Below are 20,388 nucleotides of genomic sequence, written 5' to 3' on the forward strand. Positions count from 1 at the left end.
AGTTTTACTATTAGATGTCAGGGTGTTGACCTATTTTTATTGATTTTGTGGGGGTTCTCTGTGCCTCCTGGTTTTTGATGGCTGTTTCCTTCCCCAAATTAGGGAAGTTCTCTGCTATAATATGGTTCTATATACCTTCTGCCCCTCTCTCTCTTTCTTCTTCTGGGATCCCAATTATTCTAATGTTGTTTTGTCTTATGGTATTGCTTAGCTCTCGAATTCTGCCCTCCTGATCCAGTAGTTGTTGATCTCTCTTTTTCTCAGCCTCTTGATTCTCCATCATTTGGTCTTCTGTATCACTAATGCTCTCTTCTGCCTCATTTACCCTAGCAGTTAAAGCCTCCATTTTTTATTGCACCTCATTAATAGCCTTTTTGATTTCAACTTGGTTAGTTTTTAGTTCTTTTATTTCTCCAGAAAGGGTTTCTCTAATATCTTCCATGTTTTTTTCAAGCCCAGCTAGTATCTTTAAAATAATCATTCTGAACTCTAGTTCCAACATCCAACTAATGTCCGTATTGATTAGGTCCCTGGCAGTCAGTACTGCCTCTTGTTCTTTTTTTGAGGTGATTTTTTCCATCTTGTCATTTTGTCCAGAGGAGAATAGATGAATGAGAGAACAAAATGCTAACAGGGTAACAATGGCCCCAGAAAAATATACACTAAACAAATCAGAAGAGACCTGAAACTGGGGGTAAAGAAAGGGAAAGAAAGAAAAAAAAAAATGAAAAAGAAAAATATGAAAAACAAACAGACAAAAAAACAGAATATGATCAAATATGATCAGGCTGGTGCATAGATCAGTGCCACACACTAGATTTTGGTCGTATTTTGGTCTGTTAGAAGAAAGTGCCTCCCAAAATTTTAAAGAAAGAAAAGCTTATATATGTACAAAAATAAGGATAAATATGATGAAGGGATGGAATATGACTGTGAAGATGAAAATTATAAAAGATTTTATAAAAGGAATTGATAAGAAGTTGGTTGAAAAAAAAAAGAAGAGGATTAAAAAAAAAGGGGGGGTGGATCGAATGTGATCAGGCAGGAGACTAGAACAAAGCCATACACTAGAAATTTAGGGTATATTTTGATCTGTTAGAAGAAACTGTATCCCAAAATTTTAAAGAGAGGAGAACTTTATATATATATATATACCAAAAATAAGGTTAACTACTATGAAGGGATAGAATATGACTCTAAAAATGAAAAATAAAAAATATTTTTTAAAAACGGGATTGATAAGATGTTGGTTGAAAAAGGGAAAAAGAAAAATTAAAAAAAAAGTAAAAGACAAAAAAGAAAATTAAAAAAATTAACTTTGAAAGACTAAAGAATCATGGTAAAAAAGCCATGAATTCTATGTGCAGTATTACCCTAGTGCTGGAGTTCTGCCATTCTCATTGATCGGTAAACCTGGTCTTGGCTGGCTGTTCTTGCTGATCAACCTGGAGTGGGACCTGTTGCCGTGGTTCCCAAATGTCTTTGCTGGAGGTGGAATTGCCCTGCCCTTGCTGGGGGCGGGGCTAAGTAATCTGCTCGATTTTGCTCTCCGGAGCTTTTGTTCCCTGCAAGCTTTCTGTACAGCTGTGGAGGACGAGAGTGAAAATGGCAGCCTCCCAATCTCCACTCCAGAGGAGGCGAGAGCTTGGGGCCCCACTCCTCAGTGAACCCCCAGAGAAAAGCAATCACTCCTGTGTCCTCTGTCTTCAGTCGCACTCCATGCTCACCCAGCCTGTGACCGAGCGTTTCTATCTCTGGCACCCGACTCTGTGTGGACTTTCCAAACCCAGAAGATCCCTGTGGTGCGCTCTGGCACCTCTCCTCCCTGGGGAAGGAAAGGGAATCTCCCCGGATATGCCGCTTATTGGGTCCCTGCTGGAGGAGCAGTGGCCTGACTGTGCTGTGGATCATGGTTTACGGCAACTCCGAGCTGAGAGCCTGCCCCTCGGCTCCGTCTCTGCAGCCGGCTTCCCCGCTTTGATACCTGGGAGCTCTGCCGCACTCAGTCACCCCTGGTCTTTCTGTGACCCCAAGGGTCCTGAGACCACACTGTCCCAGCGAGGGTTCCACCTCCCGCTTAGCCACTGGAGCAACGTCCCTCAGCGGAGCCGACTTCTAAAAGTTCCGATTTTGTGCTCCACGGCTCTATCACTTGCCAGAAGTGGTGGACGGAGGCCCCCTCCCCCACCGTCTATCTTCCCGAGTATCGCCTTGGATTCACTTCTCCACACATCCTACCTTCCAGAAAGTGGTCGCTTTTCTGTTCAGAGAGTTGCTGCTATTCTTTTCTTTGAACTCTTGTTGAGTTTGTAGGTGTTCAGAATGGTTTGACACCTATCTAGCTGAATTCCTGGGACCAGATGAAATTTAGGTCTCCTACTCCTCTGTCATCGTGTTCCTCCCATCTCCAGATACTGTAATGTTTAAGAGATAGATGAGACAGCCCAGATTTGGATTTCCCCTTTGCCACTTATTATCTGTGTGATGTTAGCTAAATTTTTTTTTTAACAACTCCATGCCTCAGTTGTCTCATCAGTAAATGAGAATAATAGTTCCCTACCAAGTATGGGTGTTTTGATGAGTAACTAATTTCCTGTGGTTACATGGTGCTCAATAACTTATCTTTTTGTTGTTGTTGTTATTGGTTAGGAGGTTTGAAGGAAAAAAGAGTCAAGAATGATTTACACGTTTTTGGCTAGATCAGGTCTTAAAGAGGTAAGAAATACTTTGATGATGAGTGGTTTTAAGGATGGAATTCAGTGGTTCAGTCTTGTCCATGACAAATTTAAGGCATCTATTAGATGACCTGGATCATGCAGGATCAAGTGATAAGATGGGACTTGTATGTGGACCTTTCAATTTTAACATCTGCCCCCTTTCCACTCTCTGAGAGGCAGAATAACTGAGTGAGTATGAGCAAAGATGCTGTAGTCAAATTGCCTGTGTCTGAATTCTAGCTCTGCTGTTAGCTAGCTCTCTATCCTTGGTAAGTTACTTAAGCTTTCTTTGCATCAGTTTTGTTATCTGGAAAATGGAAATAATAGTTTGTTATTATAAATTAATGGTTTGTTAGAACAGTGCCTTGCACATAGAATGTTGAGTGTTATGTGAAGTGTTTGTTGCTATGGTTGGTACTTTCCTATCCTGAATATTGCTACAGAAATGAAAAGAAGATTCAAGAAAAGAAGATTCATAGTTTATGAGTTAAGTATTAACAGGATTTTGATGACAAACTGGATATGGAGGGTAAAAAACAGGAGTCAAAGATGATTCTGACATTCTGAGCTGGAGTGAGCCTGTTTGGGGTGGAGGTAGGATTGGTGAGGAGTTGAGTTCAGAAACTTTTAACTTTGGAAATAGCCAAGAGAAAATGTCCAGAAAGCAGTTAAAAATATGGGCACTAGAACTCAAGAGAAAGTTCAAGACTAGAAACATAAATATGAAATGATCTGCTTAGAGGTGATAATTAAAGCTACCAGAGTGATTGAGTTTGGTGAGAGAGACAAAGAAAGAGAAAGAAGTGGAATGAGAAGACCAAGGACTGAAGTGTGAGGATTTCCATCTCTAAAGGCAAAGTAGGTTAGATGGCGGAATATAGAATTATAGAGGCAAGAAAGGTAAAAGGTAAGAAGATAGCTATAGTCTGTGTTTGAGAAATAAAAGGAGAGAAAATTGGAAAGTGGTTAAGTCACCTGAAGATTTCTTTTAAAAGATGTTTGGAATTCTTTGGAGAAGAACTAGCCATACAAAAATGGGGTAATGGATGGTCCTCATGTCTTAGAATGGTGGAAACCAATGAGATTTAGGGCAACTTAGGTATTAAAGCAAATCTCAACAAGGAAGAGAGGAGCAGCTGTCCTAGGATAGAAGTGAAAAAAGTAAATACAACTGCAGTAAGTTTTAGTGCCTTTATTTTTGTTAGGTGTCAAAACTGTGCCTAGCACTTTGTTCCTCCCTAAATCCTTAGCAATTCTCTGATATAAGGACAATTATTATATTCTCTGCAGAATTGGAAACCACCTAAATGTCCATCAAAATAAACATTCCTTAAATAAAGTATGGTATGTCCATGTAATGTAATGTCCTGCAGCCCTTTTTTTAAAAAAATTAGGTCTATACTACCAAAGAAAGGTATCAGTGAAATACTTTCACATGATAATAAACACATATTTGAAAGCTTGTCTGTTGTCTGTCTGTCCCAGGACACTCTGAACTCCTCATGGAGGGACACTGGGTTGTATTTATCTTGTAACATCAGGGTCTAGCATAGGGCTTGTATATTAGAATGCCTTAACTATTGATCAAATGAATGAGTACATAAATACATGTGAAATGGAGAGCACCATACCATACAGGCCTTGAGTATGTATATGCATATATACACGTGTGTGTGTGTGTGTGTGTACTTATGAACCTAAAAGGAGAAAATATTATAGTAATATTAAGGGAAATACCATCCAGAAATAGAAAATATTAATTACTGTTAGTAAGTTTTCAGAGAGACTTCATGGGTTTAGACAAAATGTTGGTGCTTTGAAGAAAATGGTGAAAACAGAGAAAAGATGGTTCCAACTTTGGCAGTGAGAGGAAGGGAGCAACCGAGGTGGGACTACCCAATGCCGAATTCTTTCTGGGGTATAAATAGGGTGCAGTGTCCCCTATGGGCTATGGTGAAGGCCTAAGATCATCATAGAAGTTTTGTGAATTGTAACTTTCCGAAATGCTGAGGTTTTACAATGAAAGAATTCTTTAGCCATCTAGTAGTCTCCTAACCAAATACTTAGTATGATTCAATATGTGTAGTGGGCATTTCAGATCTGAGTACTCTGTCATACAAGTAAACACATTATCATAAAAGGTCTGTGATTCAAAAAAAAGATACCAATTTGCCAATTAGGATCTGTAAGCTGCCTTATTTATTGTTATTGAAATGTTATCTGCATTCTTGTATATGTATTCATTTGCTTTTTATTTAAGAATCCATAATTGTACTGAAGATTGTGGATAATTTGCCCACTCTAAGCTTACTTCTTTTGATGAAGTAAATATTAGATTTCATCTGAGAGAAATAGGCTTAATGTATTCATTTGGTGTTAGAAATCTTGATGAGACTGTGAATAATTAATTTTTTCTCATCCTTCTGAGTAACATTAACTTTTAAGGTCTTTATCAAATAAAAATAGAATTTATGGCATTTTTAATGTGTATTTATTTTTGTTGGGTTGTTATATCATATTTTCTCATATATTCATTTAAATCACATGGAAGTCTGCCTGAAATGGCATTTTCACAATGATTCTGGGAACCATCCTTTTGATTGTATGGTATTTACTGCTGATATATGTATTCTGGTGTTTCTTGCTTTCCATCATACATAAATTCTAGTGACGTATTGAATACCATAGAGGGGAACTGACTGATGGTAAATCAGATATTTACAGCATACTATTGGGAATGTTAGATTCATTACTATAAAGAAATTACATTTGATCAGTATTTTTAGAGCTTCCTAATACTGTAATTTATTGATACTTCTCAATGGTCTCTGTTAATGCAGGCTCAAAATTGGGTTCATTTTAACAATGTGTAATATATGCTATAGTGAATCTTTTCCACACATACACGAAAAGAGTAGCAAATATCCAACAGTATCTTTGATTAGAACTATGAAGCCCAACAGCTTGTATTTAATGAACACAGTGTTAATTACATAGTCAACTGGGTAGTTCATTTTCTACTATAGGAACTATATGTTAGAATAAAGCTATTTTGATATAAATGATGCCAAAGGAAAATTGGCTAAGAAGAAAGGAATAGCCTTATATATGTTAAGATGTCAAATGAACAATTTTAACTCACAATCATTTTTTTACAGAGAATACAGAAGTTGGGTTTTTATTTTTAGTTCCTTCTCTTCCCTTCAGAGTTAAATAGCGGAAAATGATTCTCAGTCCCCACACTACTCTTATGCATCATGCAAAATAGGCCTGACAGGCTAGCCCCTCTGGTAGGGGTGAGATTTATGGTTTTCCATTCCTTGGTGTTCCATTACTCTGTCTACACCATCAAATTGATTAGTAGGCAGTGGAGAGCAAGGAGAGAGAGGTGACTGCATGGAGCCAGTAGGTGTCCATCATTTTAATGAACTACTTAGAGATGGTTAATATTGTCCTTGATTCTCATTGTAGCTGATGATGACCAGATCTTTTAAAATGTTTCTCCCCCCCCCCCCCCCCCCCCCCCCTCTATTACAGGGCCCACTGGAAAATGATTTGGTAGTTCATGTAGCACTCATAGCAGAAAGCCAACGGTATGAAATCCAGACGGGTGGTGTGTTCCTTCGGGAGGAAAGGAGGGGGGCTTACTGCTTTATGTTGCAATATTGAGTATGGTGGTAGAGATTAATTTCACAAACCCCTTGACGGGGTTTCAAGGATGTCATTAATGTTACTTTAAGTGCCAGAAAAACATTCTTTTCATGTTTAAAAATAATTTTGTTTCAGTTGATGTGAATATTAGACTGTGTGACCTGTGCCAGTGTTGCCTGGGGTGTAGTTTTGAGAAGTTAGTGCAACGAATACTGGGAATTCCCCAAATCAGTGCTTACTCTTTCTGCCAGCCCCCAGAGGTCCCACCTGATGCCTTGTGAAGAACCCCAGAGGGCCTCTAGATCCCAGCCTAGATGGCATATTCCTCACATTGATAAATTAAAATGTTCTCCAAGCTAGCATAGTCTCCTTCCTCCCCTCCTCCTCCTCCACCATTCTCCACATTCTACATGCGTTGCCTAAAAATGTCTCTTGCTTTTTCCCTGTATTCTTTAGCCTTCAAGTTTTCCTCAACACGTATGGTATTCAGACTCAAACTCCTCAACAGGTGGAACCCATTCAGATTTGGGCTCAGCAGGAGCTGGTGAAAGTAAGTGATTCTACTTCTTTACTGTCAACTTTGTGGAGGTGCTAGAGCATGATGATTAGACTTAGTTTACAGTCAGGTAGCATAGTTAAAGTCTGATTCTGAGATAGTGTCATCAATCCAAAAGTCTTTCTAATTAAGTTGAGAAACCTACCTTATCAGACGTTGTTACTAAAAAAAACCCTGCATTGTGTGTGTATACATTATATTCATAGGTCTTATTGATTCTTACTTCTAAAGTCTATTACTGACCTAGACTGAGCACTTAAATAACAAATTAACCTGAATTTTCGTACCTTGTGTGTAAAATTAACCTTTACATTGGATTTGATCATTTTCCCTTAATTAACTATTAAAGGAAATTTCTCATCTAAATATTTATTGGTAATAACTATTTCCTTTTTTTTTTTTTTTTTTTGCCTTACTGTTTAGAGTCTGAAGTAATTCCCACCCTTTTGGTTTGCTCGGTCTCAAAGTAACATCTGAGTTTATTTTTGGTGCGGTTACATACCTATTTAAATTGGATTAAAAGGTGACTTTGGGGGCCTTTTGCATGTACTCCTCTGCAGATGGATTCAGAAATGCCTGTTTAGGAATATTCCTGCCCACTAGGGACAGAAAATTGTTGACTTCCACAGTTATTTATTTATTTATTTTTTTAAAAGATTTTTATTTATTTATTTGAGAGCAAGAGTGAGAGAGAGAGAGAGAGCATAAGCAGGGGGGAGGGATAGAGAGAGAGGGAGAAGCAGACTCCCCGCTGTGCAGGGAGCCCGATTCCACCAGTTATTTACAAACCACCACTTCTACTTAGTAATTGTTAAAAACAGTACAGGAACAAACTCTGAAGTGTTTGATGTAAGTGATTAGAATTTTCTCTCTCAAATAATCAAGATTAGCTCAGTTAGGTTGAACAAACTTTTGTGGTCAAAACCTTGATGGTACAACAAGGAATTAAAGCTTAGAGAAGTGAGGTGCACGTTGCATGGGAGAAGGCAGGGCCTCAGAGTGTCACTGCTGATCAGACTGGACCCTATCCATTGTCAACAAAACCAGAACCTGGGTGTCAGATCACCCAGAGTACCAGCACTTTGAAAGCTCTTAAACCTCCTATAACAAATTTAGAGCTCTTTTCCCCTCTGATTAAAGAGATAAGGCTGAAAATTCAAGGATCCCTAGAGTAGGTAACACTTTGAAATCACGCAAAGATGTAAATGGGTTTTGTGGTAGAAGAGGAGAGAGAACTGAGGATTTATGAGGCAAGGAGAGGAGGCAGCATGAAGTGGAGAAAATCTAAGGCTCTAACACTCTATCATTACTGGCTATATTTGCTGATACACTTTTTATGGTCCCTCACTGAAAGCTCCAGAGAATAGTAACAAAGATTATTGTTCTTTGATAAACATGTGCTCAAAGCAAATAAACCTGACTCCATTTTTTTCAGGCCTAATTTATATTGCAACTTTTTTATGGTAGGTGAATCTATACTCTACTAGACAACATGCAGTCAAGATTTAAAAGATAAGCATGGCTTCTGGCATTTTATTCATTCATTCATTAGTGAACACCTGCTATGTGCAGAATTTTGTGTGGGGCACTCAGATAAAATGGCTTTGTGCTCTGTCCCTGTTCTCAGTGAACTCTGAGTCTACTGGTATGAAAGGAAAAATAGTTAATTACAATCCACCTTGATTAGTGCTATAATAGATGTTTATACAAGGTGCTGTGGAGGTGGTAGGAAGCATTCCATTAAGACTAAGGTGAAGACTTGGGGCACCTGGGTGGCTCAGTCAGTTAAGCGTCAGACTCTTGGTTTCAGCTCAGGTCATGATCTCAGGGTCATGGATCGAGCCCCGAGTCAGGCTTTACACTGTGGAGCCTGCTTAAGAATCTCTCTCTCGGGGCGCCTGGATGGCTCAGTCATTAAGTGTCTGCCTTCGGCTCAGGTCATGATCCCGGGGTCCTGGGATTGGGCTCCCTGCTCAGCAGGAAGCCTGCTTCTCCCTCTCCCACTCCCCCTGCTTGTACTCCCTCTCTCGCTGTCTCTCCCCCTGTCAAATAAATACATAAAATCTAAAAAAAAAAAAAAAAAAGAATGTCTCTTTCTCTCTCCCTCTCCCTCTGCCCCTCCCCTCAACTAGTGCATATGCACATGTACTCTCTCTCAAAAAAAATAAAAAATAAAATAAAAATAAAATAAATTGAAAGAGTAAGGTGAAGACTTCTAACAGGACCTGACTTATTTTATGTTTTGTTGTTTTAAAGATGTTGTGAACAAATGGTGTGAACAAATGGGTATGTGGTATGGGTAAAACGAGATTTGGAGCCAAGAGTCCAACTTCCCTAAACATGTGTCAAGATAGAAGATTCTCTGGGCGCCTGGGTGGCTCAGTTGGTTAAGCGACTGCCTTCGGCTCAGGTCATGATCCTGGAGTCCCTGGATCGAGTCCCGCATCGGGTTCCCTGCTCGGCAGGGAGCCTGCTTCTGCCTCTGACCCTCCCCCCTCTCATGTGCTCTCTCTCTGTCTCAAATAAATAAATAAAATCTTTAAAAAAAAAAAAAAAAAAAAAAAGATAGAAGATTCTCTGTTGTTACAGCCTCTGTGTTCCAAGCTAGCTGCTTGTGGGGATTCATCCTCTAAGATATACTTCCTAGTATATTGCTTCTTATAAGCCCATCTTTAAAAAACAATAATTCCTATGTAGTTAACATACAGTGTTATATTAGTTTCAGGTTTATAATACAGTGATTCAACAGTTCCATATATTACACAGTGATAAGCCCACCTTTTAAAAGTGAAAGTGTTCCCTCAAATCTTAGTTAATACACATATTCTTATGCCAGTGGCTAATCTTTCTGTTCTGAGGAGCTGTACCCTCCTTCAGCTCGCTTAACAGTCTATGAGAGCAGACAGCTGAGAGCAGGCCTTATACTGTGTGTAATTAGTGTTTCATGATGTGGTGACTGTGGTATGATTTGCTTCATGGGGGAGATGAATATAGTGTGATCTAGAATGAAGTTCTGTTGTTTAGCCATTACTATATACTATTTCAGTGGATTAAATGGTGTGCATGTGTACAATGTGGGGACAGTATTATCCACACCCTGGAATGTGGGGAGCATTCCAGGTCTGTCTACATAATTGTCATAGACCTGCTGTACCTTGGTTCAGAAAATTAAGGAAAATCCTTTCACTGTAATAGAGTAGTATTTAAAGGAGATCTAGATCGGTACATTTTAACTTGTACATGGTTAATTGATCACTTGTCCAAAAGAAGAAATCTAAAATAATTTAGACATACATTTAATTCTGAAAATTTGAAAATATTTGAGAGAAAGGGGGCTCCATCTAGTGTAGTGTGCTATAGTTTCAGTGCAGTTATATATCCTAATGTTTATAGGGTACTTTTTCTGGCCAGTTGACTATGTCTAATATGAGAGTCATTATTACAGAGTCAGTATTCACAGCCGGGTAGCTCAGGAGGACATTCAGTTGCTCCCTCATTCATCTATCAGGTATTTCCTGAGCACCAGCTCTGTGTCAGGCACAGTGCCAACCAACTGAAGGGATGCTATTCTCTAGGAACCTAGCAATGCAGAAGGAGAAAGAGACACAGAGCTAACTCTGACATGGGCATGTACTCTGTAGTGGAATGACCAGAGACCTCTGGTGATGACATTAATTTTGTGTACAATGAGGTTGATAATTGAAGTCAGTTCAGAGGAAAACAGGTTAGATGTCTACCTCTCATCAAATAGAAAAATAAATTCCAGACCGATTAAAGATTCAAATTTTTTTTTAAATGATATAAACAAAATCACTAGAAGAAAAAATAGAAGAGCAGTTTACAACTGTTTGGAGTGAAAGTCCATTCTTAGAATAATGCCAGTGCTAAAAAAGCCTTTAAGGAAATGATTGACAAATTTAACTAAATACAGCTGAAGATGGGATAAACAACCTGGCACATCAGAGGTGCTTGTGAAATTTCCTAGTAGGAAAATGTTTAGATTGAAATAACGCATGCTGAAATGATGTTTGACCTACTATGCAGTCATTCTCGCAATTCGTAACAACATTGAAGATGAGCAAACTGGGTAAAATATTTATACAAAGGGTAATATTCTTAACATACCAAGATCTCTTACAAATCAAAAAGAATGAGAAATACCCAATAGAAAAGGGAACAAGTGAGGTACGTCAATCAGAGAAAGACGTGTATCATATGATCTCACTGATATGAGGAATTCTTAATTTCAGGAAACAAACAGGGTTGCTGGAGTGGTTGGGGGGTAGGAGGGATGGGGTGGCTGGGTGATAGACATTGGGGAGGGTATGTGCTATGGTGAGCACTGTGAGTTGTGTAAGACTGATGAATCACAGACCTGTACCTCTGAAACAAATAAAACATTATATGTTTAAAAAAAAAAAGAAAAAGGAAGATAGTAGAAAGGGAAATCAGAGGGGGAGACGAACCCTGAGAGTCTATGGACTCTGAGAAACAAACTGAGGGTTCTAGAGGGGAGGGTGGTGGGGGGATGGGTTAGCCTGGTGATGGGTATTAAAGAGGGCACATATTGAATGGAGCACTGGGTGTTATACGCAAAGAATGAATCATGGAACACTACATCAAAAACTAATGATGTAATGTATGGTGATTAACATAACATAATAAAATTTAAAAAAAGAAAAGGGAACAAATGGAAAAATTTATAGAACATACCAGTAGCCATTAAATATATGGGAAAATGTTCAACCATAAAATATTTGAATACAGTAGTTTAAAACTAAGATGAACTGTCATTTTGACCCAAGAGAGTAACAAAAAAGGCCTATGCACTGTTAATGCTAATATAAATTGGTCCACTGTTTCTACAAGGTGACCAACCTGGCAGTATGTTTCAAAGAAAACATATTCTCTTTGATCCAGCAAGTCTAAGAAATTATTCTGCAGAAATAATAGTACAGTGTCCAGAGATGTTTATTGAATTGCTTTTAAAATAACAAAAAGTTGGGAACTACCTACATCAAGGGATAGGTATTAAATAGGGTAAGAAGGCGTCTTATTGGGTGAAGTGCTCAGCTTTGGCACTGATTACCTTCTAATTCATTCCAAATCCATCCGTTTTTACTTTGTAGAAATTCTAGAAGTTTCTGTTCCACTGTGGCACCTTTTTCTGTTTTCCAGTAGTTAGTGCTAGAGATATTTTTAGAGGTCTTTATATTTCTTCAGTCATTTCAACACTGAAATGTAGAGTACATGCATAGACTCAGTCTACCATCTTGAAATGGAACACCACAATACTAAGTTTTAACAAGTAGGACACCAAACAGATACATATATATAGTTTATGAACCCGTTTATGTAAATATATGCACATATTGATATATGTATGTAATATGAGTATATATTCATCTATATACTTTAAAAAATCTGTAACCCTATACATCAGGTGTTTTTTAGGGCTCACACAATAAATTATACTTCTTCCTTCAACATATACCAAAGTGCAAGAGTTGTTACCTATGGAATTGTGAGAGTAAACAGGACCATTCACTTCGAGCACATGGCTTAAATTTTTCAGAAAATTCATATAATCAGAAAAATCAATAAAGACATTTCCATTTTGATGGGAAATACTTGAAGGTGGGAATCTAGTAGGAGATGTGAGGCCCTGAATTAAAACTTTAGCCAGTTTTTTTTTTTTTAATCACACAGGAAGCATTTGTCTCTTTGTGTTCTTTTATGAATTGGACAGAGCCATGCAAGTTGTACATTTGACAGCACAAGAACAATGTCAGATTTTAGGATGTTGCTAAGTAGATCTGCAAAGATTTGCTCTCAAATCTCTCAGTGCCCCCAAATCTAAGTTGACATCATTGGCTAGCTTGTTTTCCTAGCAGGTCTATTGAGTAAGGTTTCCCTGGCCACTTTTCCTCTGGAAAGATCAGAAATTAGCAGGGCTTTAGTCAGGGGGTATAAAGGGGCCAAAAAGGAAAACATGGATTCTTCTTGCCTGACTGATTTATAAATTTATGTCTTACAGGCTTATTTCCACCTGGGAATCAATGAAAAATTAGGACTCTCCGGAAGGCCAGATAGGCCCATTGGCTGCCTCGGTACCTCAAAGGTGCTCATAAAATTTCCTTGTGGAGCAGTGTTCAGATTATAATACCACAGAATGAAATGATGTTTGACCTGCTTTGCATCCATTCTCACATTTTATTATATACTTGGGCTGGTTATCTGAATTATCATTTTCTACAAGTAAATCTTACTGTTTGTTTTGTGTGATATCACAGAAGTCTTCTAGCAAAGAATAAGCATCGCACTCCTATATTATTTCTGAACATTGTAGGGTACCTGATTATGACAGTATTTACTCAGAGGCTTTTTCTATCACAGTAGAGGTAGACTGCTCTTTAGTATACTGATCTTATTGATCCAATCACGAAACATTAAAATTTCTTAATCAGTTTTAATTTTTATTAAGACTTATGCTACTGTACATTTGCCTTTGGTCCTGTTTTGTACTTTTTTAATTATCTCTTACAGATTTATCGCATTCTAGGAAAGACTGTGGTTTGTTACCCTATCATCTTCGACCTAAGTGATTTCTACATGTCTCAAGATGTTTTACTGCTGATAGATGACATAAAGGTAGCTTCAGAACCCCTTTTTATTGAAATTGGATGACTGGGTTTCTACTGATTTTATCATATGTTATTAAATTGAGTGCTCATGGGTGTCTGTGACACTGTGTTAACACGGTGTAAAATATGAAAGTAAAACAACATCTGCATGGCTTTGGAGAAAGTTAAATTGCTTGCAGTATTAGAATAATAGATGGAGTATGTCTTACATAAAGTTGTATGACTTTGCTTGATAGACCATTCTACAAGTGGAATGAAAAGATACAGTTTATAAAGCAGAGGGGAAACCGTTTGGAAACCATGTTCATATGACAGCAGTAGTTTATCTCTTTTTGAAAAAAAGTTGAGTTAGCAAAATAATTTTATTTATGAAGAATGTCAAGTAAAACTTCAACTAACTCATAACATCTAGTCAGTTAAAATCTCCTCCACTCCCTTTTCCATTTGCAGAGAAGAGAAGCTTAGAGTCATGGTTTAGAGCATGAAGTCTGGAGCCAGATTACATTTGTTAAGATCTTGGCTCTACTGTCTATTTACCAGCTGTGTGATCTTGGGCAAGTTACTTAAGTTCTCTGTGTCTCTCTTTTCTCATCCGTATAACTGAATAATAATAGGGATATTCTGAGAATTAAATGAGTTAATGTATATAAAACACGCAGAATAGTACTTGACATATGGTGAAGTGTTATGTAAGTCTTTGATATGATGACAATGATGATGACAAGAGTAGAAATTGAGTCAAAAAAGAACTCTCTCCACATTTCTGATGGTCTGTATAGATTCAGTCTAGTTTCTTCTACCTGCTGTAATAAATGCACAGTAATGTGGGATGAGGATTAATCTTCTGGATGACAACCCTGGATTGATTTTTCCTCCCTGGGACCATTTTTTTTTTTCTTCTTTAAGTATTTATTTTAATTCTAGTTAGTTAACATACAGTGTTATATTAGTTTCAGATGTAGAATATAGTGATTCAACAATTCCATACATCACCTGGTGCTCATCGCGACAAGTGCACGCCTTAATCCCCATCACCCATTTCATCCTCCTACCCACCACCCCTCTGGTAACCATCAGTTTGTTCTCTATAGTTAATATTTCTTGTTTTGTCTCTCTGTCTCTCTCTCTCTTTTTTCCTCCAGGGACCATTCTTAAACTGTATTCATTAGGCCACCAGAAAAGAAGCAGGCTTAAAATATATGTAATCTGATTACTTTTAAGAACAAAGTTTGAAATCAATAAAGTTTTAAACTTAGCTTTGTATATATTCATACTTGTATATGTTTGTATCAGAATATTTCTACCCCTGTAGTTTATATTATCCAGGGTTTGACTGTGAATTATCTTCATATATCAGAGTTTTGTTGGCTCTTTGCCACAAATGGTTAAACATCCTGATTGGCTCAGATACAGTGCCATTTCATTCTGCCTCATTCTTATGTTTTGATAGAATGCACTACAGTTCATTAAGCAATACTGGAAAATGCATGGACGTCCACTTTTCCTTGTTCTCATCCGGGAAGACAATATACGGTAGGTTGATAAAAGAAGTGAGGTGCACTCATCTCACCCCCTTTAACATTATGAACCCTTTAGAAGCAGGGCCTCCTACTGTTTTTATGTCTCTGTCAGCATGTGGCAGAGAGACTTGCATATGTGAAGGATATTTAGTATTAAACTTTTTATTTCTCATTCTGTTATTAATAATGCACCTTTTGTTTGTTTATATTTTTTAGAGGTAGCCGATTCAACCCCATATTAGATATGTTAGCATCCTTTAAAAAGGGAATAGTTGGAGGAGTCAAAGTTCATGTTGATCGTCTACAGGTAATCTTTTGAATTTCAGTGTGTTTCTGTTTCAGGACAATTAATATACAGATATATATAATACACAGCTGTATTTCTTAATATATGTTCTGTTTAAGGTTTTTGTCTTAAGAGTTTATTCCTTGCCTTCGTATTCCTGTTGTAACCATCCTGTTTATTTTATCCCTTCAGTCTTGTGCTTGGACAATTGCAGTGGTTTCCCAACCAGAATTTTAGCCTTTAATACCTCATCTCCAACCTCTGTTTTGCAGTTGAGGAAGCTGGGGTCCAGAGTGGTGAAGTGACCTGCCTAACTCCCTGGTCCAAGATACCTAACTCCCTGGTCCAGTGTTCTTTTCCCTGCTTCACAGTAACATCCAATCTGGAGATGATCGTTGTTTGATTCAGGACCTCACAACATTATCTTCATAACTCCTAAATGACAGAAGCCCCTTGTGGTTCCCTATTAGCCAGAACAGCCTCCCCACCCACAGTTATCTTCTACTAAACACTGTTTGTGCTTCAGCCAATACAAGTTAATTACTGTATTCTGACTTTGTGAGGTTCTGCCCCTCTGCTCATGCCATTTCCTCTATCTGGAATATCCTTCATTCTTTCAAGCTGTCTGCACTTTAAAATCTTACCAAACTTTAGGGCCAGTTCTGCAAAATCACCTAGACCAAATATAACACCACTCTTCTGGAACATCCTTTTATGACCTTTATTTTTTTTATTTTTTTATTTTTTTAAAGATTTTATTTATTTATTTGACAGAGAGAGACACAGTGAGAGAGGAAACACAAGCAGGGGGAGTGGGAGAGGGAGAAGCAGGCTCTCCGCCGAGCAGCGAGCCCGATGCGGGGCTCGATCCCAGGACCCTGAGACCATGACCTGAGCCGAAGGCAGACGCTTAACAACTGAGCCACCCAGGCGCCCCCCTTTTATGACCTTTAACATGAACTGCTCAGACTGTAGTCTGTCATGGACTTGAGTGCCTTATTTTCTACAAAAAATTTTGATTATCTCATAGAGTCTTTCATGTAGCAGTTTCTCAATATTGAGTAAGAAAGAGGAAAATTTATAGAGGGAGCTATGTAGGTAAATGTTACAAATGGCATGTTTACATACTCATTCCACTAGTGCTTGTGTTTTGTGTACTTGATTGTTTTTTATCTAAATTTTTTATCTTTTCCCCCTTATTTTCTGTCGCTTTCTGTTGCTATTCTATTGTCTTTTTGTCATGCTTTCTGGAAAAATTTCTTTCATATTTATCATGCAGCTTCTCTGTTAAGTTTTATATTTTGGCTATCATGTTTTTAATTCTCCCTTTTCATAGTATCATGTTCTTATCTTCTGGATATTATTTTTTATCTTTCTAAGATTATTTACTTGAGAGTTTTTGAAATTTTCTTCTTGCCTGATCTCTTTCAGGTTTCTTTTCTGTTTTTTTTGTGCTCAGTCTTTCATGTTGGAGGCATTTGTCAGATGTGTGGTAATCTTTAGCTATCCATTCACTTTTAAGAATGAAAGAATAAGTTTATTGGAAGCTCTTTGTTTGGTAACAAGGATTCTTGTCACGATGATGTCATTTATCAGGTAATCTGGTAGCAAGGGCTCTTTCTGTTGGGGGAAATCCCAGGTGCCAATATCTGGAGTTTTTTTCTCCTAGGCCCTTCATTTTCCAAAATAAACATCTAACCTCCTGCCTGAAGAACATACGTTTTGCTTTCATATCCTGAGTACAGGGTTGGGGAAGGAGCCGGGGGGTCCCACTGTGTCTCCTGCTCTCTGCTGTGCCCTATATCCTCCCTTGAGTACAGAGTCTTTCACCAGAGAATAAGCTTCTTTTCATCTTGCAAAACTTTACACTTATTAAACAACAACCCCACATCACCCCACCCTAGCCTTTATCTTCTCTTTAATATAGTAAATGAAAATGACACCTATATGCTTCTCTTTTTATTTCAAGCCCTTTCAAATTTCTTTAGCCCATGTTCCACAGTCTCTCTCATCACTGGGCCTCAACTTCCCTTCCTACCTGATCACCCAGGATCTTTCCATGCAGCTCATTCCCAGCCCTGCTTTCCACTCCCCAAGTATACTGAATACTTTCAAAATCCCTGAATGTAATTGGAATTTTTTTCCTGTTCATGCTGTTATTCTATTCTAGAGTTGCCTTTCTCTCTTTTTTTTCCCTTCTAAATAATTTTATAATTTAGGTCAATGTCACCTCTTTATTGAAGTCTCAAAGTTTGGAATTAATTTCTCATTCCAATGTGTTTCTGTGGCATTTTGCTTGAACTTTTGCTATAGTTCTTAATTTAAGTGTAGCTAGTTTCTTGTGTCTGCTTCTCTCTGTGGATTGAAAACTTTTTCAGGCCAAGCTTGAGTCATCTCTGAATTCCCAGAGTGCTCTGCTCACTACTATACTCTCTTAGGAAAGGTATGAATATTGGTTCATTGATTCAACATATGTTGATTGATCTCTAGGCACTGGAGATAAAGTGGTGAAAAAAATATACAAGGTCCCTGATCTCATGGGACTTATTCTAGTGGGGGAACCAAACCAAAAACAAAGCCAGGGAGCAATGCAGAATGATAGGATGGAGTGCAGTCTCAGGTAGGATGTTCAGCTGGAAAGGAACTTGGTGGGATATAATTAAGTATCACAGAGCAGGATACCAATATTATATTTCATCTGACATATATATAACAATGTTAAGTCATTTAATTACCATGAGAAGTAAAGTATTAATGGCTAGTAAATTAATCACAAGTGTAATATTTTTTATAAAACTAATTTAGGAGCCTCTCTTAACCAACTGAATTTTTTTTATCAAAAGCTCTAGAGACTATTAATGGAATTTAGCATTTGCCTATTAACATTTACCATATGGGCTTAATCAGTATATGGAGTGGGTAAGCTAATAATAGAAAATATTAAATCAAAATTATTTTTCTTATGTTTTCAGTATTAGCTATTAGATTTGGGCATCAAATAATTCTTGACTCTTCTCTTTCTTTCATATCCCACATTATAACAATCCATAATCAATTCTGGTTTTCTGTACCCTCAGATTATATCCAGAATCTAACCACTTCCCATCATCTAACACTAACATCACAGCTCAGGTTACCATCATGCCTCGCCTAGGTTTTTACAGCAGTCTCCAAAATTCCTACTGGCCATAAGACAGTTAGCATCTTTACTCTATCTGGTCATAAGGCAGTTAGATTATGTCACATATCATAAGCCTTTACTGACTTTCTCACTCATACAAAATGAAAACAAGCCAAAGTCCTTCCAGTGGTCTTTACACCGTCCGTGATCTGGACTTTTTTTTTTCTGACTTCATCTCCTACCACTCTGTCCTATCTACTGTATTCCATCCACACTCTTCTCCTTACTGCTCCTGAAACACACCAGGTATGCTTCTGCTTCAGGAACTTTGCACTTGCTGTTCCCTCAGCCCCGCACATTCTTCCTTAAGATCCATATTGTTGACTACAGTCCTTCCTACAGCCTCCGCTTACATGTCACTGTATGAGAAAAGTCTTTTCTGATCGCCTGTATAAAATGGCAAACCTGCCTCCTCCTACTCTCCTGCCCCAACACTTCTCATCCCCTACCTTTCTTTTTTTTTTTTTTAAAGATTTATTTATTTTATTTATTAGAGAGAGAGAGCATGAGAGGGGGGAAGGGCAGAGGGAGAAGCAGACTCCCCGCCGAGCAGGGAGCCCGATGCGGGACTCGATCCCGGGGCTCCAGGATCATGACCTGAGCCGAAGGCAGTCGCTTAATCAACTGAGCCACCCAGGCGCCCATCCCCTACCTTTCTTATTTCTACTCTGTACTTAACATTATCTGACATAACATACTTAGTTTTTTGTTTGTTTATATTGTCTTCTTCCTACACACAGCTAAGGTCAATTTCAAGAGGGCAAGGATTTTGTGTATTTTATTCTTGCTATATCCTTAATACCTAGCAGAGTGCCTGGAATATGGTAGGTGTTCAATGAATATTTGTCTAACAAATAAGTCAACCAGAGAGCAAGATGTGTAGATCTCAGCCTGAATCTTAGGAAATACCACTCAGCGGACTTTTATTATGCTCAACACTGCTCTCTACCTAGGCACAGACTGCTCTCAGACCTTGACTGTTGCTGCCACATGAAAATGTGCAGATTGGTTGCATGTTTGGCCTTCCTCACTCAAACTCTGAAAGGACGCTTTAGTATGATTGCTGGTAATATGTCTATCCTGACATTTGTAGTAGGTATTTGTTGATGATCTACTTTGTTTATGAGTTTCCACTAGAGGAGAAGGCAGCACAACTCTGGGTGGTTAGCCAACAAGTGCAACATTTCCTGTGTCATGTTGCTTCCTATTTGAAAAAAACAGTGAGAAAATTGAGAAAGTAATACATGTAAGACAGTTTTGATTGAAGAATTGCCTTATTTTTAAAATAATAATTTATGGGTTTTTTTATGCAGTACATTTCTCAGTTTTATCTGACAGTTCATCAGATAATTAGAAGTGACACATATTGCTAAAAAACCATTGTGGGTTATCATTCATTTATGGTCTTCACTATGAACCACTGACAAATAAAAACTGTGTTTGAGTTTGGCCTTATTTAGTGTGCTAACCTATAATCAGGAACTAATGAAAAATAAAATGACCAGATATGGGTTGCCAGAATGTAGAGAAGGACTGGCCTCAGTAATCAACAACTTCCTGACCCTGAAAAACAGAGACTTGGCAGAGTATCCCATAACTGGATAGCCCTGAAATAGATCATGGTAACAGAATCCAACGTGCAATTTCACATCATCTTTTCTCAAGACAGTTTTAGTATTCCTTGTTGTTTTTTAATTTCAAACTATTTTTAACATGTTAATAGGTACTGAATTTTAATTCTAGCTTAAAAATAAATGCCCACAATTCTCAGAACAGAGAGAAAATACAGTTCATCTCATGTTGACTTTCCTATTTATTATGACCCATGAACTT

General features: G+C 37.9%; 1 protein-coding gene across 3 annotated transcripts in view; it reads left to right on the forward strand.

Annotated features, from left to right (window-relative positions):
• Positions 1-20,388, forward strand: part of PHKB (phosphorylase kinase regulatory subunit beta) — a 300,058-nt gene that overhangs the window by 239,781 nt on the left and 39,889 nt on the right. For all 3 annotated transcript variants that reach the window (XM_021705835.2, XM_021705837.2, XM_021705836.2), the window contains 6 exons: positions 6,255-6,310; positions 6,825-6,918; positions 12,962-13,045; positions 13,471-13,575; positions 15,019-15,101; positions 15,305-15,395. In XM_021705835.2, the coding sequence (XP_021561510.1) occupies positions 6,255-6,310; positions 6,825-6,918; positions 12,962-13,045; positions 13,471-13,575; positions 15,019-15,101; positions 15,305-15,395 (513 nt within the window). The remainder of the gene's footprint in view (positions 1-6,254; positions 6,311-6,824; positions 6,919-12,961; positions 13,046-13,470; positions 13,576-15,018; positions 15,102-15,304; positions 15,396-20,388) is intronic.

The sequence above is a fragment of the Neomonachus schauinslandi genome, chromosome 16 (genome assembly GCF_002201575.2).
Source record: "Neomonachus schauinslandi chromosome 16, ASM220157v2, whole genome shotgun sequence".
Taxonomy (NCBI): Eukaryota; Metazoa; Chordata; class Mammalia; order Carnivora; family Phocidae; genus Neomonachus; species Neomonachus schauinslandi.